Below are 24,443 nucleotides of genomic sequence, written 5' to 3' on the forward strand. Positions count from 1 at the left end.
TGATAAAAATAAAGTATTCTTGGCAAAAAAAATCCATGAAATTCATGATAACTAAAGTTTATAATATAATTCAGTTGTATTCTTTTATATTAATTGATTATCATCAATGTTTTTGAGTTCGTGTTTAGGGTGTAGAACTAAAGGATAGTTTGTTACAAATGTTGTTAAAAAGAGAAAAGTGGATATTGGTCAGTTTATATGGGGATGCTTTTTCTATTCAGCACCATTGCCACATGGAAATGTATTTCAAAGAATCATAGAACTGGAAGGTTCATTTAAACTTTTGAGTTCAACATCCAAGTGCAATGCAGGAATCCAAATTAAAGCATCCTGGACAAATGGCTGTTTAACTTTGTTCAAACAGACCCAATGAAAGCTAGACTGTTAGATCGCTTTTATTGTTAAGTATTTTGCAACTTTCAACTGAACATATCTTAGTGTAGCTTCAATCTATTATTCCATGCCTTGCAATCCTGGAACAAGAAGTAATGAGTCTTAATTTTATTCCTTGGGAATCTTTTCAGATATTTGAAGGGTGAGTTCATAATTGTCAGTCTCTGTTCTTTTCTCAAGGCTTAGCATACTGTATTCAACTCAAAATGACTTGAGGGAGCACCTGTCCAATCTATATCCTTCTAAAACTCTTGTATTTGTAACCTTTAACCGGATGAAACAATGCATGATAGGACATCATTTTTTTTGAACCAAGTTACTGCAAATGGGCTAACTTATAGAATGCATCCAAAATCTGAGACCTAGGGCTCCCATGGGATTGTAATTGCGCAAATTTGTGATTACTTCAGTGGCAGTTAGACTTCCATGCTTCCACCCAGAGGTTCAGTAGACCAGTTGTTCTGAACCAGCCCTCTTCTCGCACCCCTAATCAAAAGAAGAGACTGGAAAGCGTCCAAGGCTAAAAGGCTTCTGCCAAGATTTAATAGTAAACACACAAGAGCTTATCTTCTCAAGCAAAAGAGTTGCTTTCAGCAACCAGCCCCTCCCCAAACACTCCTTTTATAGAGAGCTCAGGGCGTGGTCTCCCTGTGCCTCCTCCCGAGGAGTCCCATAGCCTTTCTTTGTTTGTCCCTGCTCGACTGCCTCCTGCGTCGGGCGTCCTTGAACAGGGCCAGCTGTCGGTCATCATCCTCCGCACTCTCGGGCTCACACAGCTGAGCAGAGGTTCCAGGCTGAGGACTCTGCAAAGTCTCCAAATCATCATCAGCCGGTTCGTTTCCCTCCTCCCCCACATCTGAGTCCTCCGATACATCGGAGCCGGCTGTCGGACCCACAGGCTGACCCTGAGTCACAACACCAGTCTCTCTCTAGACTGCTGGAGGCTAGGTCCACTATCACAGCGGTCCCCAACCTTTCTGGCTTGGTTGTGTGAGTGGAGCTGTGTGTGCATGCACCGGCCCACCTCTCATTCCACCTGGTTTCAAAAAGGCCACAGCCCGCTAGTGGATCACAGCCTGGGGGGTGGTCAGAGTGTGGTCAGTTGTAACCAAACCAGCAGAAAGTCAGAGGTTGCTACTGCTCCCATTGCTTTTTTTTTTTTTTGCCCTTGGTCAGGGGTAGCCAACCTTGGCTCTTTTATGACTCGTGGACTTCAACTCCCAGAATTCTTGAGCCAGCCACGCTGAGGAGAAAGGGAGAGTTTCCAAGCTGAGCCATGCTGGCTCAGGAATTCTGGGAGTTGAAGTCCACAAGTCATAAAAGAGCCAAGGTTGCCTACCCCTGTCCTTGGTCATTCTGTGTTTCCAGTTAGGTAAGGAAACACAGTACAATGCAAAAAACGGAAACCAAAGGCAATTAACTAGGGACAAAAATAACCCATAGCATAATATAACTTCTATGCTCCCAACTGAGTATGCTGTTATGTGGTGTACCATATGGTGTGCCCTGTTTGGGTGGATATATCTGAGGTGCACTTTTTAAAGTTGTTGTTAGTTCTGTGTCACTATAGATTTCTGAAAGAGTGCCCTGACTAACGATTGGCCACATTTTGAAAATGCAAAAATTGTTTGTATTCTTCAGTGTTTTGTTTTGTTTACTAATATATATAGTTTGCTCTAGCAGAGGTTTTTTTTCCTCCCTAAGAGCCTAAATCATTTAACACACACACACACACATATATATATGCCATTTCACCTAATGCTTTCTTTTTAAGGAACGTGAAAAAAGAAAACATGAAAGGATACTAAGCGAGGAGCTTGTTGCTGCTGTAACTTACCTCAATCAGTTTTTACCTCCTGAACATGCTATTGTATACATTCCTTGGGATATGGCCAAATACACAAAGAGGTACGCATGGTTGTGAGTATGTTTATAGAGCATATGAACAAGTAAAGCTTACCCACATGTGCAGCCCTTGCCTTTGGTAAAAATTTGGTAGGTGCTTTTGCTAATTGTGGTACAATATGTAAATTTAAAAAAAAGTTGTCTAACTTGATATAATGCTACAAGGCAGGGGTAGGCAACCTTGGCTCTTTTATGACTCGTGGACTTCAACTCCCAGAATTCCTGAGCCAGCATGGCTCAGCTTGGAAACTCTCCCTTTCTTCTCAGAGTGGCTGGCTCAAGAATTCTGGGAGTTGAAGTCCACGAGTCATAAAAGAGCCAAGGTTGCCTACCCCTGGTATAAGGAAAGGTCTTAGTAGACAAGGGGAAGAGCCACAGCCAAGGGAACAGTCGAACAAGAGGTAGCTTAGCCAAAAAAAAGGAATGTGGATGTGGTAAACCTCTCAGAAGGGACCTTCCCTAGTTTCTTGGACTGTAAAGGCAATAGGCAGAAATATGCTTTCAGACTTGCAAGATTCTATTATTAACCTTATAGTAAAATAGAATTAGCCCATTTGATCATGTTTCCTGTCTGGATCACCTCATTAACCTGATTCCTTAATACTGCCATAATTTAACAGATGTTGGGGAGTGCAACTGAAAAAAAAAAGTTCTTCCAGCTTTGGAACATACAAAAGAACACCAGCAGTGAACTGCTGATCTAACCCTGGCCTCTCTAGTCCAGCAGTTCTTCTTACAGTGGCCAATCAACTGGACAAGGAAACCTCCTAGTGTCCCAGCAGATGTCCTTCAAATGCAATCCCACTGCCATCAATAGCCCTTGATCCCCAGAACTTGCTTCAGTTGAGTCAAGCTGTTTTTGAAACAGCCAAACTGTTAGCCCATATCACACCTAGTGGTAGCAAATTCCAAAGCTGTATTATGCATTATGTGAAAAACTATTTCGTTCGTCTGTCCTTTTTCAGGATTCAATTTCATTGGATGAACTCTTTCAGTATTTTGGGAAGGAAAAAAAAGCAGTGCGTCTTTGTCCATGTTGTCCATGCCATGCACAATTTTGTACTCCTCAATTGTGTCCCCTCTCGTTTGTCTCACCAAAGCACCAAATGGAAGCTCCTCCAGCCCTGTGATCATCTTAGTTGCCACCCTCTGTATCTTCTCTAGCTCCACTGTGTCCAGGATTGCACAGATTGTTCCAAATGCAGTCACATCATTGATTTATATAAGGGCATTACGATATTGGCACCTCTATTTTCAGTACTGTTTCTTATTATTGGCAATGTGCTATTGATCTTTTTTATGCGGATACACACTATGTTGAATGGTTTACCCGTTCAGTGCTTTATAAAAGGTCTGAAAAAAGAAGCATTTTAAAGGCCTTTAAAAAACTTATGAGATTAGGATCTGAACATAGAAACCTATAAAACCACATCAGTTTTATTTAGAGGGATCCGGATGGTTTTTAACCTCTTACGACTCTTTCCAGACCAGTTTATGACATTTATTTTTACCATCTTTCATTTCGTGTATGATAGGTGGACTTCTGCATTTACACTATCAGTGCTTGTAAATCAGACAATAAAACAAAAGTTATTCTTGTATTTTAAAAAAATGCTTTACATTTGATTCAATAAAAATATTTTCAACAAAAGGAAAAAAAATACAGTTTTTACTTTTATTCTCACCTAGCAAACTGTGCAATGTCCTTGATCGACTAAATGTGATTGCCGAAAACGTAGTGAAGAAAACTGGTTTCTTTGTAAATCGATCTGATTCCTTCTGCAATGTTTTGCGACCAGATGAAAAGTAAGTATTAGAATGGCCAGAGTGCTAGATATCATTTGTAATTGCTCTTTAAATACCCTTGTAAAAATCTCTGTTGTCTAGTACATTAATATCCAGACATGCCTCGAATACAAAATTATGGTCCATGTGTTTTCATACCAATTAGAGATGACTTGTAACTTTATTCAACACACATCAGTGTTGTATGCAATGGTGAGTAAATGTAGTATGAGTTTTAATTCTCAAAATAGCGTACAATCTGACATAAAAAATAAGACATATCAATATATTGAAGCATAGTCAAAATTATTATAGTTGGATGCACAATCAGCCAGAAGTTTAACTGCATTTTTATCCACCTATCAAATCTTTCCCAAAAACCTAAGATAGGCAGGTATTGTTGTTTAATGGTGTTAAAGGTATTATCACAAAGTGTAAGCTGTTGCAATTAAAACTGCTGTTTGCAATTGACTGATGGTGATTTTTGTCAACGCTAATGGTGTTTAAACAACGTTTTGGAATTGCATCTGCCTACCGTTACTTGTATAATCTTTGCTTTTCTTTGCCTTAGTCATTCTACTTCTATTTGCAGATCTTTGTAGTTTTTCTCCAGTTCTTTCCCTTCTATTCTGCTGACACCAGGTATTGCAACATCCACAATCCAAACTGATTTGTTTTTCTTATCAACAATTGTTAGGTCTGGGGTATTATGTGGTAGGTGCTTATCTATTTGAAGAGTACTTTAGCTTCTTCATTTTTTTTTATTACTTTCTTTATTGTATGGTCCCACCAATTCTGGCTTGCAGGCAAAAGGTACTTCTTGCAGATGTTACAGTGCAACATTGTTGCTACTTTGTCACTTTGTAGCTTGTAGTCAGTCTGTGTAATCTTGCAGCAGCTAACTAGGTGGTGCACTGTTTTCTTTGACTTCTTGCAAAGGTGGCATTTATTGTCTGTTGCTGTCTTCTCAATTCTGGCTTTGTATGTATTTGTTCTTATGCAGCCAGAATTAGCCCCTTCAATTTTCTAGCCCTTAGCCATTGCCAGTTTTGTTGTTATCTGCTTTGTCTTCTATTTTTGTAATGTAGTGACAATGTAATACTTTGACTTGCCATGTCTTTTTTCGATTTTCTTTATTGTTCCTCAGGTATAGACAGATATCTTGCTAACCTAAGGCAGACCATTAGCATCATTAAACATGCACTCTGATAATAATAATAATAATAATAATAATAATAATAATAATAATAATAATAATAATAATAATAATAATAATAATAATAATAATTTAATTTCTATACCGCCCTTCTCCCGAAGGACTCAGGGCGGTGTACAGGGCAAATACAGTAAAAATACAATGTACAAAAGTTAAAAAAGAATTAAATAATATAGCCCAATTCCAATAAAATTAATATAGTTAATATTAAAAAACCCCAACCCATCAGACCAGGCCGGCTTGTTCAAATAAGTATGTTTTTAGGTCACGTCAGAAGGAGCGAAGGTCGGGAGCCGTCCGGAGCTCCACTGGTAAACGGTTCCAAAGGTCTGGCACGCCCACAGGGAAGAGAGAACTAGGGAAGAGCCGTGTTAACTCTCTTTCTCCCACATAAACTTATTTTTGCTCCTCTAGAATACACTCCCTCCCTCCTGACAATCTGCATTACATTTCACCACACTCCAGTACTTAGTAAGCCTTTATGGTGTATTAGCTTCAGTGCATCTTCAGATATTTTTCTAATGGCCTTTTTTCTTCTTCAGTTGTCTGGTGTACTTGCAACATTCCTCACCCACTGATTTTCCTTAGTAAGTGGAATCTGCCAACTTCACTGCATGGATGAAGGGCATGATTCATAGTCATTATTTTTCTCGTCTTCCTATCCAGGGCTTTTAGTTCTGCTTGAGTCCAGTCCACTATTCCAGCTGTGTATCTAATGACTGGGGTTGCCTAGTTGTTAATTGCCTTAATGGTATTTCCTCCAGAGAATTTGGACCTTTGAAATCTTTTTCACTCTCATGATATATTCACTTCTAACCTTAGTTTTGACTTTAGTGTGCTTGATGTTTTCAGCCTGAACAATGCCTAGATATATATAGTGATCTTCATCCAGACTCTTGATGTTATTTTTATAGGGCATCTTGATTCCTTCAGTTTACACTGTTTTTCCTCTGTCGATAGTGAGGGTGGCACATTTGTCCAGTTCAAACTCCATTGCAATATCTTGGCTGTTTACATGGACAATGTTGAGTGATGATTCTATTTCATATGGTGTTTTTCCATACAGCTTCAGATAGTCCATGTAAGGGAGGTGGAATAGTCTGGCAGATGTTTTTGATATTTGAAAGCCATGGCCCGAATTCTTTGGTATTGTTGACAGAGGAATCAGTGCAATAACAAACAGTATGATGGTATTATTATTTAAACTTAAATATATTTAAATTATGCTGCCTAACTCCAGTGATTCTGGGTGATTACAAATGAAATGTTAAAAACAAGAAAAATGCAGTGATAGAGAAAAAAGCTTAAAGATGTCAAGGATGACAGAAAAACCCCCAGACACGAACAAAAAAACCCTCAAATCCATACAGTCCAAAGGGAATTTTACTCACCCTCATCAAAGGGTAAAGAAGCCAGTTTTCAAGGCTCTTTGAAACACTAGCAGGATGGAGGACAGCCAGATCTGCATAGCAATCTCATTCCAGAATCAATCTTAGAGCCAAATTTTAATTCAGAGTTTTATATGAGATGTTTACTCGCCCCACTCCTAATTGATAGAAACCTATTCGTTTAATTGAACATATGTGTCTCTGAACTGGTCTACTTTAGAAAAAAAATGTGGAGAAGGCAGACAAAAATAGTAAGAGAGTACATGACTTTTTTCATAGTGGAATAGCAATTAAAAGAGTTGAAATCCAAATACATCTAGACGACACCAGACTGGAGAAGGTACAGTATGTCTTACCCATAGAATACAGTGTTGTGGACCTGAACACTAGTATGTTTTTGGTCATTCTTTTTTTTAAATTGGTTCAGAGTATTATATATTGTTCATTATAAATGCAGCAGACATTTAGGAAGCAAAATAAAAATCTTTAAAATGTATATATGTCAAAAGGACTATTGATTCTTCATTACAATTCATGAATTAATTTGGGTATGTTACACAGTTATTGATCAATTGCCTAGAATTCCTTAATACTGCTAATGTATCTTCATGCATTATTCAACAGCAAGTAAGCCATTAATATTAAAGAATAATATTTAATATTAACAGTCACTTCACTTATTAAGGGCTGTATTATGAGACAATCTTGGGAACAATTTATCTTAAGGTTTGAGCTTTCTATTCCCTGCCAAACTTACAGCTAGCTTCATCTACATGTTAATGCCATTTCCCAGTAACTACGCAAAAAGTGTTTTCTCTAGCTGGAAGCATGATAAGAAGTCTCAGCTCTTAGAGTTGGCAAAAAAAAAACACCAAACCCCCCTTTTAATAATAGAATCAGTATTTCAGAATTCCCATCCTTTAGATTATTTATGAGAGGACATGTCTGTGATTCCTTTTTCAAGAGCTCAAGGGTAGGACCAGGTCATGGAAAGGGTTTTCTGTGTGAGGTTGCCCCAACCTTATGGATACTGTTCTCTTCAAATTAGTACCCCTTCAATATCATTTCAGAGAGTTGAAGACTATCCTCTTGTGCTGGGCTTATGGATTATGTGTGGTTATAAAGAATGATTCTACACTCTGTGCCCAATCATTGTTTGTACTGAATCTGTATTTGTTTTTTATAGTTTTTACGTGTTCTTCATTGCACAATGTATTAGCTAATAGCTGTTGGTTTTCCAACAGCACAGTATTTAAATAGAATCGTAGTATATTCATGAACCTTCGTATGTTTTGAAAATTAGCATCTACTAGAGCCAGAGAAGAATGCCTGTAATTTAAGGAAAGGAATGCTAAATAAAGAAATCATAACAGTGTGGCTGGATTGAATGAGGAAGTAAAGCTTAAAGATTTTAAGTATTTTTTTAAATTACAAAATATAAGAAGAGCACTAAGATGAACAGCAATAATAAAATTAAAGCAAAACGTGCAAAAATGAAAAATAAATTTTAACAAAATTAAAAAAAACAGGCAAAATTATAGTTATTGGTTCACAAAAATATAATACAATATTATAATCAGATAAAAATAGTATTGTAATTATGCCAACAAAGAACGTATTATTTCAGCCTCTGGTTAGTAGAAAATACAGACTTTTCAGGACTGAAAAGTTCTTTATTTCCAAAGGCCACTCGTTAATGTTTGAAATAATATCACATTTCCAATTTCTCAAAATTATTCTTTTTGGCAACTCCTCACCCCCTCCCCATCATACCCCCCCCACCTTATTCACTACTACCATAATTCCAGAATTCCTCCTAGTTAGATATCAGAGGTCTGATGTATAATTGACATTAATTTCTTTAGCATTTAAATATTTCCCCAGAAATCTACTTGCATACATTAAAATACCATTCCCAAAAATGTCAACAATTTGTGGCTCACATGGTTAGGATCTACGCTGGAGATTAGCAAGCCCACGTTTGAGACCAGAGTGCCGCTGTATGGTGGTGAGCTCTATTACTCTCTCCAGCTCCTTGATGGGGACATGAAATGACCCCTTCCATGGGGGTCCCTGGGCAACTGTGATGGCTAATTGTTTCAACCTGGAAACACCATAAATGTGCCTTGACACAAATGCAACGGGATCATGTGAGTGAGTGAATCCTCAATTTTTTTACAGAGAAAATCTGATGCTCATGATATGATAGACATGGGAGCTTGCAGAGTCCCCTGAAGTGGGTAGGGCAAATCTTTTGTCCTGTTTTGTATGAGGGATTAAAGAACAAAATATGTGTCTTAAGTCTTGCAAAAGTGCATATTATCTTTTAACACACAAACTTAGTCCAGTTTTTTCTGATTCTGAATCTATTCGGGGATAGCTTGGCTCCTCAAATATCCCCATTCCCAAAGAATTTGCCCAAATTTTGTCTCTTCTTATCTGTTGACATAGTACCATTAGTTACTCTACTGTACAAGGAATAATACTTCCTTCATAAGAATGCCTTCTTAAAATTCAGGCAATTTTATTATAGGCGTTATACAGCTTTTTTTGGAATTTGTTTATTTTCTTAAAGTCTGAACAAGATTTTTACATATAGAAAACTGTAGGTATGCTTTTGTTTTGTTTCATTTTGTTTGTTTTTCTGATTTTTACTTTTCATGATAAAACAATAAATAATATTTGAAAAAAAGATGTTTAGAAAAAATAGAAAACTGTATGTTATAAAGCACTTATATTTCTACACTACAGATGGAGTGAACTAGGAGGATTCGTAGTTCCCAGTGGCCGTTTACAGGTAAATGAAACGAACTTTTTCAAATTGTTGTCACAGTATTGTCGATCAGTATTCTCAGATAGCTAAGCTTTATTTATCACTAGAGAAAGCGGTTTTTTGAAGAATTATTGTGAATTTACATAAAAGTGATGCTTCTAATTTAGAGTCATAAAAGCATTTTAAAAATGCTACACTATGAGTAGAAATACAGCACATCTCATAACAAGGAAGCTCATAATAAAAATATTTGATCATCTGCTCAGTGTTAAGGAATTTGGACACCTGAGAAAAAAGTATGAAAAAAATGTTACTTGATTACAGCCAATATAGTTGATCTTGAATCAGAAAAAGGAAGTCCAGTATATCCATACACACAACTTTCCTCCCATAAACAAGATGCTCATTCTTTTCATACAGAATTGCATTGGCTGCAATACGTTTCAATAAACAAAATTGTGAAAACTCTACAAGTTTACTATGTATCCAAATTGTTTATTTCATTCATTTAATTTAATTTAATTTAATTTAATTTTTAATTTATTAATATTTCTATACCGCCCTTCTCCCGAAGGATTCAGGGCGGTGTACAGGGCAAGAATAAAACACAAAGCTACAAAAATTAAAAAGTAATTAAATACATGCCCATAAAAAACAATAAATACATTAATAAAACCCCAATAAAATGATAGTAAAAACCCCACCAATCCCCCCTCAGGCCAGGCCGGCTTGTTCGAACAGGTATGTTTTCAGATCGCGGCGAAAGGAGCGAAGATCGGGCGCCGTCCGGAGCTCAACCGGTAACTGGTTCCATAGCTCCGGGGTGCCCACAGAGAAAGATCTCCCCCTGGGGGCCACCAATCTACATTCTCTGACCGGTGGCACCCTGAGGAGGCCCTCTCTGTGGGAACGCACAGGGCGGAGGGAAGTTGACGCCGGCAACTTATATGTTGCATTTATTTTTTATTATTATTTTTGCATTTGGGAAAATCTGCACAATAGACAAATGTGCAGCCTTGTAGATTATGTTCTCTGGTTTGAGAGCAAAAAACCAAAAACCCTATCCTGGAGGAGACTTTGGCATTTCCTGATGTGTTTTGAGCTAATTACAGACACTGCATTTATGAAAATGATTTTTCAGACAGGAGTTCTTCGAACCAATTGTGTGGACTGCTTAGATCGCACGAATACGGCCCAATTTATGGTTGGAAAGTGTGCTTTAGCCTACCAACTCTATTCCTTGGGATTGATTGACAAACCCAATCTTTTATTTGACACAGATGCTGTTAGGTAAGACTTTCCTTCTGAAACATTAGTAAATATAGCCATTTGTTTTATACTAGTAATTCTTTTCTAAACCTCTTATTTCTGCACACCATTTCACGTTAACGTGAATATTTTCACATATTTAAATGGAAATTTGTTTATCTGACAGCTGAAAAATCTTTTACTGTTCCCGAAAGCACAGATGGATAGATGGATTTATTTATTTATTGTGGAAACAGCTTTGCTGCTCCAGTCTAATTAAAGCAGCTTTTGTACAGTACCAGTTGACTTTAAATTGACATTTCATCTTTCTCAAATCTTTTTTGGTAAAAATTAATGTAAGCTTTGTGAAATTGGACAGGTTCTTCAGTTCCTATGAGGTTGAATGACAGATGATAATGGGTATTGGTTATGAGAAAAATTAAAGTGCCAGTTGATAATTACTCTTTTTACTGCAGAAAAAAATAATAAAAAATAAAATAAATCTGTTTGCAACAAGCTTCCCTAATTTAATACCTAAGAAGAATATTTTTATGTTTGGCTTTTAATGCTTTCCTCTATGCTCTGTTTTTGGGAAATGCTTACAGATTCAAAGCTCAGTTGCCCATATGGATCAGGGGAAATTGAGATAGTAAAGTGCGTTTTTACAAAGCTTGTGTTATAGTGATGTCCATAAAGAACTCTGTGTCCATTTTAGCTAGGATTTCAGTCAAGCGAGATACATCTTATCAACGTTTTGTTTTAGCTGATAATTGCTGAGCAGGAACGACAGACAAAGCAAATGTCTTGTGTGGGAGCTTTGCTATTGGCCACATGAGGTCAATATCAATTATTCTTGCTTTGCTTTGAGTGATGGTTTTAAATCCATACTGTCTGGATATAATGGAAGTTTTTAGCTTGCATTGTATCTAAGATAGTAATACAATCCTAAAGTTACTGCATGTCAATATATTTCTGCCTGCTCAAGAAATAGCTAAAGTTTTCTCATTTGTATCTGTTCCACTAGATGCAATTCTAAACTATGTTGTTCCTCCTGCTTTAGATTATTTGAAGAATTATATGAAGATCATGGGGATACATTGTCACTCCAGTATGGTGGCTCTCAACTGGTTCACAGAGTAAAAACGTACAGAAAAATAGCACCCTGGACCCAGCATTCTAAAGATATTATGCAAACGCTTTCAAGATACTATAGCAATGCTTTTTCAGGTATTGAATTGAATTCTGGTTTTGAAGATTTTTTTTTCATATCACTTAAGAGGCACTTTAGAGGTATTTTTATAATTAATAATAATTAATAGCAGTCCCTTGTAGGACCATGGGCCACCTAATAAATAACATGCTTTCAGCAAGGACCTTTCAAGTCATCATGGGCGATAAAATTAGTAAGCAAAGACATCTGAATAATGGACTCCCTCAGGGCTCTGTATTGGCCCCATCCCTATTCAACTTATATATTTCCGATGTACCACCCATGCTATCAACAAAGTTCTCTTACGCTGATGACTTGGCATTAGCATAAAGCAACAAGGGCATCGAAGTTACAGAAGGTGTACTTACAGCCGACCTTACAACTCTGAGCACATACTTCCACCAATGGAGGTTAATCCCAAGAGTAAGTAAGACAGTCACATCATGTTTCCACCTTAATAATAAACTGGCAAAAAGAGAACTCAATGTGTACCTAAATAACAAATTGCTCCCATATGAGGCAACTCCAAAGTATCTGGGGGTCACCTTACACAGGACCCTGTCTTTTAAAAAACATATTCAGAATATGGCTGCCAAGGTTAACAGCAGAAACAACATTCTGCAAAAACTACGCGGAACAACTTGGGGAGCTTCAGCTCCAACTCTTCGATGCGCAACCCTTGGCCTTTGCTACTCTGTAGCGGAATACTGTGCACCTGTATGGATAAACAGCTCACATACAAGACTTGTTGATGTTCAACTCAACCATACGATGAGATTAATTACTGGGTGCATAAAATCTACACCTATTCACTGGCTACCAGTTCTTAGCCACATACTTCCCCCGCACTTACGACGACAAGAAGCTCTCATTCGGGAGTATAGTAAGATCCTGCTAAACTCCTGTATACCCATTCATGCCTATACCTCTGATCTCTTAAGATGTCGATTAAAGTCAAGAAATCCACCACTCCTCACAGCGCTTAAGCTGCTGGCCGAACATCAGAGCACTATACAAAAGTGGATGGAAGCATGGAGTAGCTATACCTCCCAAGATATTTCTGAGCATATTAATCCTAATAGTATACCTCCAGGATTTAATCTACCCCGACACATATGGGTGACATACAATAGAATTAGAATGACTCATGGGGTGTGTGCCGATTCTCTGTATAAATGGGGAAAGACACCTTCAGCACAATGTGATTGAGGGGCTCCCCGACAGACTATCCAACATATAGTGAGGGAATGCACTAATAGAAGATACCCAGGAGATTTTAAGGACTTCCTCTGCGTAACAACGGCAGCTACTGACTGGATCTCCAAACTCGACATTAACCTCTGAAATGTTATTTCTGTTGTCCTCTTAGGTTTTATAATTGCTTCTTTTTTAAAAAAAATTGTTTTAACTGTTCTAACTTGTAAATATGAAGTCCTTTTAATTCTGTGTGTGACCAGCCATACGCTAAATAAATAAATAGCAGTCAGGTTTGACAGAGAATATTGTTTTGATTAAAAAGAGCCTTATCAAATAAAAGCAGTATGGATATGTCTAGGTAGTCAACAATAAATTTTGTTTTATGAAAATGAACGTATTCTCAAGTGGAGATAAGTTATTGTACATACGTACAATTGTATAATAAGTTCAGGGTGTATCCAAATTTAATGTTCCACGTATTACTGTACTGGAAATTAATTTACACAGAATAGCCAGGATTATAATACTCTTGCTGCACATAAACTGTGAGCTGTTGAATAGACTCGGCATGATTCCTGTTTTGCTAAAGGAAAGTGTATTAGTTAAAGAAGAGATCATTTTTAAAGTATAATAGGGAAGCATTGAAGGAATAACCCAGCTTCCAAGTTTAATGTAAAGGAAATACATTGGAAAATAAGTTCTCTAGTCTAGAAGATAAATCTATAATAAAACTGAAATAAAATAAAATTGATTTTAAGGGGAAGGGAAATGGAACTTGTGTTAGGCAACATGGAACAGCATATTAGAAAAAATATGGAAAGGCTGTAGGAAACACACAGATATATATTCCATATGCATGGAAATTGCTACTGTATTGTGTTCTCTTGTAAGGAGAATACTGGGCTACAGTTGCAAGAAAAAGTATGTGAACCCTTTGGGATTACGTGGAGTTTTGCATGAATTAGCCATAAAATGCGCTCTAAACGTCATGTAAGTCGCAACAATAGAAAAACACAGTCTGCTTAAAATAATACTACACAAACATTAGCTGTTGTCATGTTTTAATTAAACATAAGATGTAAACATTCACAGTGCAGGGTGGAAAATGTATGTGAACCCCTAGCCTAATGACTTCTCCAAGAGCTAATTGGAGCCAGGAGTGAGCCAACCTTGACTCCAATCAGTGTGATGATATTGGATGTGTTGCTGACAGCCATCCTGCCCTTTAAAAACACACACCTGTTTTGGGTTTACTGGTCTCAAGAAGCACTGTCTGATGTGAACCATGCCTTGCAGAAAAGAGCTCTCAGAAGATCTACGATCAAGAATTGTTGACTTGCATGAAGCTGGAAAGGGTTACAAAAGTATCTCCAAAAGCCTTGATGTTCATGTGTCCACGGTAAGACAGACTGTCTACAAATGGAGAAAGTTTAGCACTGTTGCTACTCTCCCTAGGCGTGGTCGTCCTGTAAAAATGACTGCAAGAGCACAGCGCATAATGCTTAATGAGGTAAAGAAGAATCCTAGAGTGTCAGCTAAAGACCTACAGAAATCTCTGGCACATGCTAACATTTTTGTTGACACATCTACAATAATGAAAACATTAAACAAGAATGGAGTACATGGGAGGACACCACGGAGGAAGGCATTGCTGTCCAAAAAAATATATATTGCAGCACGTTTGAAGTTTGCAAAAGAGCACCTGGATGTTCCACAGCACTACTGGCAAAATATACTGTGGAGAGATGAAACCAAAATTGAGTTGTTTGGGAAAAACACACAACACTGTGTGGAGAAAAAAAGGCACAGCACACCAACATCAAAACCTCATCCCCACTGTAAAACATGGCGGAGGGAGCATCATGGTTTGGGGCTGCTTTGCTGCCTCAGGGCCTGGACGGATTGTTGTCAGTGATGGGAAAATGAATTCCAGAGTTTATCAGGACATTTTGCAGGAAAACGTATGACCATCTGTCCGCCAACTGAAGCTCCGCAGAGGATGGGAGATGCAACAGGACAATGACCCAAAGCATACAAGTAATTCAACAAAACAATGGCTTCAACAGAACAGAATATGCCTTCTGGAGTGGCCCAGTCAGAGTCCTGACCTCAACACGATTGAAATGCTGTGGCATGACCTTAAGAGAGCGATTCACACCAGACATCCCAAGAGTATTGCTACACTGAAACAGTTTTGTGAAGAGGAGTGGTCCAAAATTACTCCAGATCGTTGTGCAGGTCTGATCTGCAACTACAGGAAACGTTTGGTTGAGGTTATTGCTGCCAAAGGAGGGTCAACCAGTTATTAAGTCCAAAGGTTCACATACCTTTTCCACCCTGCACTGAATGTTTCCATCTTATGTTCAATTAAAACATGACAACAGCTAGTGTTTGTGTAGTATTATTTTAAGCAGACTGTGTTTTTCTATTGTTGTGACTTACATGACGTTTAGAGCGCATTTTATGGCCAATTCATGCAAAACTCCACGTAATCCCAAAGGGTTCACATACTTTTTCTTGCAACTGTATGTGTGAACTTATCCAAAGTGATTGCCTGCTGCAGGCAGGAAGAAATGCCCAAAATATAATGATGGCTTTTCAGTGTGCTTTTGCAAATACGTTAAGAAATAATTTGAAACAAAAAATCTGTTTGCAGTTATAGACCTGGGTTTCTATAATGTTAATCTTCTGTCATTCTAACTCTACTTCCGTCTTTCCCCATTCTGATTTTAAGCTTTCTGGCAGTAGAACTAATGATAAATTTTGAGAGAATATGTATTTTTTAAAAAATAAATTAAATCCCTTTCCTTGTATCTTTTAGATGCTGACCGGCAAGATTCTATTAACTTGTTTCTAGGAGTATTTCAGCCTGAAGAAGGGAAGTCTCATCTCTGGGAACTTCCTACTGATTTTTATTTGCATCAAAAGGATACAATGAATCTTCTTCAGACAAGGCGAAGGTATTTTATTTCAATATTCCCTAAGCACAGAAAATCAGTTCCATTCCATTTCCTTCTACCTCCATCCTATGATTTAGTGGGTTATAGGGACTTTCAAGAGACATAGCATAGGGTTTTTCTGCCATTTTTACTGACAGAAACCTGTGCAAGAATTTTTATTGCAAGCAGAAACTTCCATTAATACATTTTACTTTTTTGAAAATCTTTCCATTCATAGTTTATCTATCTATCTATCTATCTATCTATCTATCTATCTATCTATCTATCTATCTATCTTATCTTATCTTATCTTATCTTATCTTATCTTATCTATCTATCTATCTATCTATCTATCTATCTATCTATCTATCTATCTATTTTATGCAGTTCTGCCCTGTTCTATCTCAAACAAATGTATTAGACATGATTTTCCCTACTGTTATTGGCAATTTCTTTCTGCTCTATCTATATAATTGAAATAAGTAATGTTTAAATATATCACAATGAAAGGAATTGGCAAGGGATCCCTCAAAGAACTTTTTCAGGACTAAAGTATTCCAACTTCTTTATAAATAAACTGGACTTAGCGGCATGGAGGCATATTGGCTGGTGACAGTTAATTCAGGGTGCTAAAAACAAAAGATTTCCAAAATTGTGTCTCCAAACTAAATAAAGATTGAAATGAAAAACTGTGTTTCAGTAGAATTTATTGTCATACACTGGGACAAAAATAATAGTTTAGAATTGGAAAACATGCTAATACTTACTGTATAGCAAAATCATTAGGAGTATTGAGCAGCTGTACTATGAGGAAAAGTTTCAACTTTTGTAGAGAGAGAGAGAAAATGACGTGAAATTCAGAATACAGAAGAGAAAAGTATGATAAATTACAAAGTCATCATAGGCAGTATGAAAGATAATTTTAAAAGAACCAGATAAATTTATGGATGATATGACAGTGAATGGCTACCACTCATAAATGCTCAATACTTATTGAGCATTTATGAGCTTACTGCATTATTATATGCTCAATACTTATTGAGTATATAATAATATATATAATAATATAATAAGTATTAATGCTCAATACCTATTGAGCATTATTGAGCTTACTGCACTTGAATATTACTTATTGTGGAACAACATGAGTAAGGTTATTTCATTTATGTTCTGCTTGTAAGGTTCCCAAAAATATCCCATTGGACACTATCAGAAGCAATATTAGTTGCATAAGTTGTATTATCATGATACAGTTACAATATGAAGATAGTTTATACTGGAAACTATAGATCTAGTATTTTAGTGTCAGTTTAGTTGATTGCCTTGAGATATGATTCAGAATTACAGACTTGATCTCAATTTGTACAGTCAGAGTGACCATGATGGAGAAAGCAGCTAGAACTTATTCGTTGATTATATTGGTTTGTAAAATGTACTATCTTTGTAGAGAATGGCTTTTTGATGACTAAGGATAAGATTATTATCCAGATCAATATGAGGAGACATATGTTTAGTCATCTTCAGAGATTTCATCATGCCACAGAGAACAAAAAGCAAGAACATGGCTGATAGCCAAAATGACACACATACAGAAATTGAACAGTGTAAGGATTTGTCAAGAGTAGAAGACAAAGAAGCTTTTGCATTGGTGGGAAATACCTACTATTTTTAAGGATAGCAGATACATTAATTTGCTTCTAATATATTACTTTACAAGGGTTCAAAAGGTTTTTCACAATAGTTATATATGCCAGATATAGTACTCTACAACTACTTGTATATGATCATTTCCATTTGCCAGCAGAAAAATGAAACTTTTTGCAGGATTTGGGGGAGTAAAATTAATCCTAGGTCACTGGTCTGAACAACCCAAACACTCAATTAACACTAAAACAGCAAGAGAAAATGTCAGATTAATTTTATTACATTTTCACAATACACAGTTGATTGCCTTGGAATATTTCCCAGCAAAGTTATTTGTAGGCCCTCTATTAAAGACACCCTTCCAGTTTAATATATCTTCAAATAGTCCCAAATGTGCTTTTTTTTCAAAGGATAACTGGACTTTCTTGGGGTTTTTTTTCCTTTGAAAACCTTCCACTTCTCATCCAAGAAGCTTCTTCAGTTTTCACAATCTCTTCAAATAACTTTTCAGTCTAAGGTTTTCTATTATGAGACCTGTGGAGTGAGAAAGCATACTGTAACAGTTGGCTAAGTTATTATGAATTTTTAAATCATGAGATTCCATGTGCATGGTAACAGCATAAAGTTGGCAGTCGGAAAGGACAACAGTTACCATATCCAGAGCCGTGGTTTTACTTTGTTGACATATTAATAAATAAAAGATACTGATGCAAAAGAAGATATTTGAAAGCGAATGAAATAACCTCAAGTTCTAAACAGAGAGGTTATGAATTATTAGTAGTGTTTTAATGTCAGATATAGCAAACTAGACTAGCATAGTAGTGTCTTCAACAATTGGTTCTATTTCACAAATGGCAGAAACTGAAAGAGATGGAGGTTGGGACAGGTTCATCAATGCTAAGTTAACACATTTGAAAGGAACTGTGCAGGCACTACAGCTCTACAGCAGCCAAAAGCTAAACGTATGTTATTCTTTTATTCAGAATTAAGATAGTTTACACTTTTACAAATGCTTTGAAATCATTTAATAATCAGTGCAAATATATAGTTTTTAATATAACTGAGCAATGTTGTAATTGTTTTATGTCACAAGTTATAATGGAAGGGGAAGATGCATATTTTTGCTACTTTAACACTAATTGCCTATAATTGAAAGTTGGATTATACATAGATGGTTTCTTAAGGATGTTACGTTGTTCTACTTTAGTAGGCTGTTTTGTTAAGAAGGATATACATTCTTGACTGAAGTAAGGAATGTATTATATGTAAAAGATGGGTGTTAAGATAGATAATTATTTAACCTCAACCTCACAGCTAATTTCTCATTTATCTTTATAATAATATTAATTTGCTGCATAATATAATAAAGTATTTATAATCTAAAATTTGGATAATATAGAATGTGTAATTTCATCTACATATATTTGGGCTTAGCAGCTGTAGAGCATGAGGAATAGAGTGAGGGTTTGGGTAGAGGGCTCCAAGATCAGCAAGATGAGAAGCATCATGGGCCAAGAGGCAATTGCAAATATAATATATGTGAAGGATGTATGTATGTTTTTTTCATTTTATGTTTTTGTTTTTTTTTGCTTAAAGCTACACTTTTTGGTGGACTCCTGGTGTTTTAAAATATTTGCCACTGCCTTATGATGAAGGTAAATTATATTTGTATAATAACGAACACTATATAACTTGTATAATATGCATCATAAAGTGGGCATAATAAAAATGTTCCTGAACATAATGGTGAATTAAGCTTGAGTATTGTTAATGAGGCATCTCTTTATGTAGATATATGAAATATGGATTTAGCAGTATATAATTCTCGGATTATCTCTCTCATCCATCTTAATATATTACGTTTCCCCCATTTTTCAGTTTCATGCATTAATATAACTGTCAAAAAGCATAAGTACCAAAAAATTGAAAGAGGGGCAGATAATTAAAACAAGATACCAGCAAATAGCCTGAATCTGCCAGGACAGAGTCAGGAAGGCCAGGGCTCAGAATGAACTAAGACTTAAAACAAACACCAAAAATAACAAAAAAAGTTTCTTTCAATATGGAGCAAAAAAAATATATCAAGGAAACTAATGGAAGAAGATGATGATAATAAGATGATGGGTATCAGGGAGAAAGCACAACTGATTAATTCCTTCTTTGTGTCTGTCTTCACGCAAAACGGAAAATAGTCCAACCTATCAAAAACAGCACTGAGGGAGACAGAACAGGAATGCAGGTCAAAATAGGGAAGGATCTGCCTAAAGATCACAGAATGTGATAGTACCACTCTATATTGCACTTGCAAGGCCACATTTGGAACACTGCATCTAGTTCTGGTCACCATGATGCAAAAAAAGTCCCTGGAAAGAGTGTAGAGAAGAGCAGCAAAGGTGATAAGGGGTCTAGAGGCCAAATCATATGATAAATAACTAAGGGAACTAAGTACATTTAGCCTAACAAAGAAAAGACTTAGGTGAGATCTGATAGCAGTCTTCCAATACTTGAAGCTGTCACAGGGAAGAGGGGTTTATACATCTGAGGGTAGAACAAGAAGCAATGGGTGGAAGATCATCAAAGGGAAATAACGAGGAATTTCCTGACAATAAGAATAATCAATGGAACAGTTCCCTCCTGGGGTTTTGGGTGCTCTGTCACTGGAGGTTTTCAAGAAGTTTGGACAACCATTTGTCCAGAATGGTATAAAGATGCCTCGTTTGTTCAGGGGGTTGGATTAGAAGACCTCAAAGGTCCCTTCTAGCCCTATGATTCTAGATGGACCTAGTTGGCTATAGAGCAAGGCTTTTCAACCTTTTCACCCATTGTACCACTTTTAGGATATGGCAACATCCGAGTACCACCAGTTGCCTAGCAAGGTGTCAAAAACCTGACCAAAAAAAGAGGAAAAAAGTGATGAAGTACAAGTAGTCCTCAACTTACAACAGTTCACTTAGTGACTGTTTGAAGTTACAGTGGCCCTGAAAAAAGTGCCCCCAAGCCATAGTCGAGCAAGACGCCTGCCTGCCCGGCGGCGCTCTTTCTCCTGTCCGAGGTTTTCATTGTGAGCATTTCTGTTGAGGATTGGCAGTGGGGGTGGGGTGGGGTGGGTGTTTGGTTTTTATTCCCCCCCTTCTGCTGGGTGGTTGCAGCAGGTTTTGGTCACTTCACATGACCCTGGGACACTGTGACCATCATAAATATGAATCAGTTGCCAAGCATCTGAATGTAAATCACAAGACCCTGGGGATGCTGCAATATTCCAGCTGATCGGTGCTTCTTCTGGGCTCAGCAGAAGCGCCAGGATCAGCACTGAGCTCCAGCTGGAGCCTGGCGCATCCACTGAGCCCTGACAGCCCTGCAGGTCCAGCCATCTCTCGCTCAGGCTTCTGCGGTGCTGCCACCGGTCTAGCTCATTCCCCTCCCCCATTACCACTTCTAGGATGGTTGCGTACCACCTGCTAGGTGCCAGTATACCACAGGTGGTACCCGTACCACTGGTTGAAATGCCCTGTTATAGAGGACTGTTCTGTGTAGGAATGGTCCTTCAGGCCAAAAACCCAATTTGTTTTTGTAATATATGTACTGTCACCTAAAGTCACTAACAGAACTTGGTACCAGAAATTGGCTGGGAAAAATGGGGAGGGAGTTATTTGCTACTATTTTTAAAAAGAGAAGGGGGAGAGAGATTACACATTTTAACCTGGAAAATGTACAATTCTCAATATGCCAATAATAAAAATATTCATAAAATGATAAAATGCAACATTTAAGTGTTTGGATTTAATGCATCCAGAAATCTACAAATTAATGCAAGCTGTATTTTTCCTTTTCACTTCAAACTGTATATGCCTCTACTTGTTTTAGTGACATGTGCTGAAAACCAGAGGAAGCTAATAGTGAAGAGATTTCGTAGGTTTGATGAAGAGATTGACATTCATAACGATTTTTTTCGACCGTATGAACTCAGCAGTTTTGATGAAATCTTTTGCTTGGCAATGACAAATTCAATGCGGTATGTTTGTTTCTTTTTTAATGATGTTGCATTTTGAACTTGCTTTTTTATTCCAAACTCTTATTCAATTTTCCTTAAAAAGTATATAGTAGAAAATATACCTTAAGATATTAACAGCAATGGATGTTAGAAATTACGTACTATTTCTCTTTTAATTCAATAAATGATGTGCTAAAATTCCATAGAATTCTGTACTGTCAGCTTCCAGTTTCAAAAAAAACCTTAGTTCTGTCCAGTTTCCATCACACTGCATTTATAAACCAACCTAGTTTTGCAGGAATCCACTAATATAAGACATTCTGAAATATTTGCATTTTGCTGGTAAGTGTGTGGAATAGGTTGGCTGTGTGAATCAGTTATCAAAAAGTGAATTTGAAATGATTTTGGTTATTTAACAAGAGAAATATAATTTAATACATGCAGAAAACAGTGCTGTTGGAAATGCCCAATCCAGCCAGTAATACAAATAAGTCACATCATAACTTGAATGTAAAAAAGAACTTCTCTATATATTACATTTGAATTTGTTTTATAGATTTTACTGACGGGACTTAACTATGACAAAGATATTTGGGAGGCTCTAAATAGTTCAGGAAAAAACATACATTTTTATGGCAATTATGTCTGAAGTTCTCTATTTATTCTATAGAAAAATATAACTTCAGAAAAGTAACATAGCTTTTTATTTGATTATTGATTTTTCTTTCTCCTACACATTTCTTCAGAGATTTTATGCCCAAGAATGTTCCCATTGATCCCAGCCCATTTACTGTACGTAAACCAGATGAAACTGGAAAATCTGTTTTGGGGTAAGGAAAGAATCACTGTAAAAAGCATAATATTGCTTTATTTATTTAGCTATATTTACATTATCTGCTATTGTTTTGATGTTGGATAGAATGCAGTGTAAATTGGACCAATGACTATTTTTTGTGTTAAAAAGATATAAGCAGATTAGGCACAGGGGTGAAATGGATGCACAAGGCTGGAGTTTGAATTTCAGCTTCTAAATCTAGAATAGAATAGAATAGAATAGAATAGAATAGAATAGAATAGAATAGAATAGAATAGAATAGAATAGAATAGAATAGAATAGAATAGAATAGAATAGAATAGAATAAGGAAGGGATTTTGGAGGTCTTCTAGTCCAGCCCCGTGCTCGAGCAGGAGAACCTATAGTAGTTTAATATATTTACAGTAAACCATCTTTCTGCCTGCAAAACCCACAAAAGATTGGCATCTGTCTTTGCTTCTGTCAGAGAGATTTATGCTGGACTTCTACATAGACTAAACTAAGATAATACCAAGTAGTGGAAGTATAACTAGCTGCCAGAGTGCATTCAGTGCTTTTTCTCTAAATGTAAATACTCTTTTATAATAGGGGGAGTAAAAAACTAGAATAATCTGACAATTGCAGAACTAGTCCAATGTCTTATTGCCATTTGATGCATGAAATTTCATTTTAGTATTTCTACTGTTAAGTCCTTTATAATAAAGGTAATAAGTGTTTTTGCTGATTTACCTAGAGTCTACCTTTATACCTAACAAAAGTTGCTTGGTTAGCAACATTTCCGTTATTGGGGTAGAATTCAAATCAAATTTGAGATAAGCATCCTTCTTCTGTTTTCTTCTTCGTTTTTTGCATTAGTACTTCACCAGCCAGATCTTGTCTTAGGAAAAATTCATTCTTGTTTCTTCAATTAGGCTTATCTCTAAATCTTACCATACTTCAAGATAGACAGTTACTGACTAAAGAGCTTGGCATTGTAGCAGCTGGTAAAGTAAGAATTATACAGAAGTATGTAACATTGCAAGAATTTTTAATATGGGATAGATAATGTCCTCGGGGTTCAGAGTATAATTTAGCCTTCTGACTCGCTTGTAAGCTGCAGAAGGCCTTCTGGTTGCTTGTGATCCACAGACTGCTCATTTTAAAGCAATAGATCTTTTTTTCTCCAGGAAAAAAAATAAAGTGTATTTCTACACATACAAATAAATAAAATATGTTTATAAAAATATGTTTAGTTTCTAAAAATAAAAAGCAGAATCTTATTCAGATAATTATAAATTGACAGTATTGATCACATTTACTGTACCTTTCTGAATATTTTCCAGGCTTCTGCATTTCTAATGATATACTCCTGTTCGCTGATCTATTCAGCATACAATATGTCTCTCTTTATTTCTGTGTATTTAAAATCTTATTTTGCTACCAATGTTACTATGAGGTACAGGTCCTGTTATGTTTTAGAAAAGTAACTCAGTTACTACTATCAGATCCAGCTGAAACAAGATGAGTCAGAACATCGTGTCCATTTCGATTTATTTTTTATCTATTCCACAGTCTGAATTGAATTGGACTTTTGGTACTTACAATTCAACACATATGAAGGTCTGTAGGTTGAGATAAGTTTATACAGTCTGCATACTTGTTGGTTCTATGCTGGATTGCAAGAAAAGACTAGTTCCAAGTGTCTTGCCTTTTGCATAATAAATCTTTTGAGCTATCTTCACCTGTGGTGTTGAGAAGCATGACTTCTACAGATATGTTTCCCTACTAAAATTTATTGTTGCAACACTGTACTAACATAAGTCCGCCCATTCCCACAGTGCATTAAGCAGTCTTAAGGATTCATAATAGATCTAGAACTCTACCTAAAAAAATTGCAGAGATAATATTTAGTTAATGGTCTTGTGACAACTGAAGTTACAGAGTTTTCTGCGTTGAGAGAT

At 36.6% G+C, this 24,443-nt stretch overlaps 1 protein-coding gene across 1 annotated transcript in view; it reads left to right on the forward strand.

Annotated features, from left to right (window-relative positions):
* FIG4 (FIG4 phosphoinositide 5-phosphatase) overlaps positions 1-24,443 on the forward strand; it is a 92,434-nt gene that overhangs the window by 48,147 nt on the left and 19,844 nt on the right. Inside the window, exons 11-19 of the mRNA XM_083349280.1 lie at positions 2,168-2,301; positions 3,988-4,104; positions 9,439-9,484; positions 10,602-10,750; positions 11,769-11,935; positions 15,937-16,075; positions 19,295-19,353; positions 21,563-21,710; positions 22,436-22,519. Of these exons, the coding sequence (XP_083205406.1) occupies positions 2,168-2,301; positions 3,988-4,104; positions 9,439-9,484; positions 10,602-10,750; positions 11,769-11,935; positions 15,937-16,075; positions 19,295-19,353; positions 21,563-21,710; positions 22,436-22,519 (1,043 nt within the window). The remainder of the gene's footprint in view (positions 1-2,167; positions 2,302-3,987; positions 4,105-9,438; positions 9,485-10,601; positions 10,751-11,768; positions 11,936-15,936; positions 16,076-19,294; positions 19,354-21,562; positions 21,711-22,435; positions 22,520-24,443) is intronic.

Source organism: Vipera ursinii (assembly GCF_947247035.1).
Source record: "Vipera ursinii genome assembly, chromosome: 1".
Lineage (NCBI taxonomy): Eukaryota > Metazoa > Chordata > Lepidosauria > Squamata > Viperidae > Vipera > Vipera ursinii.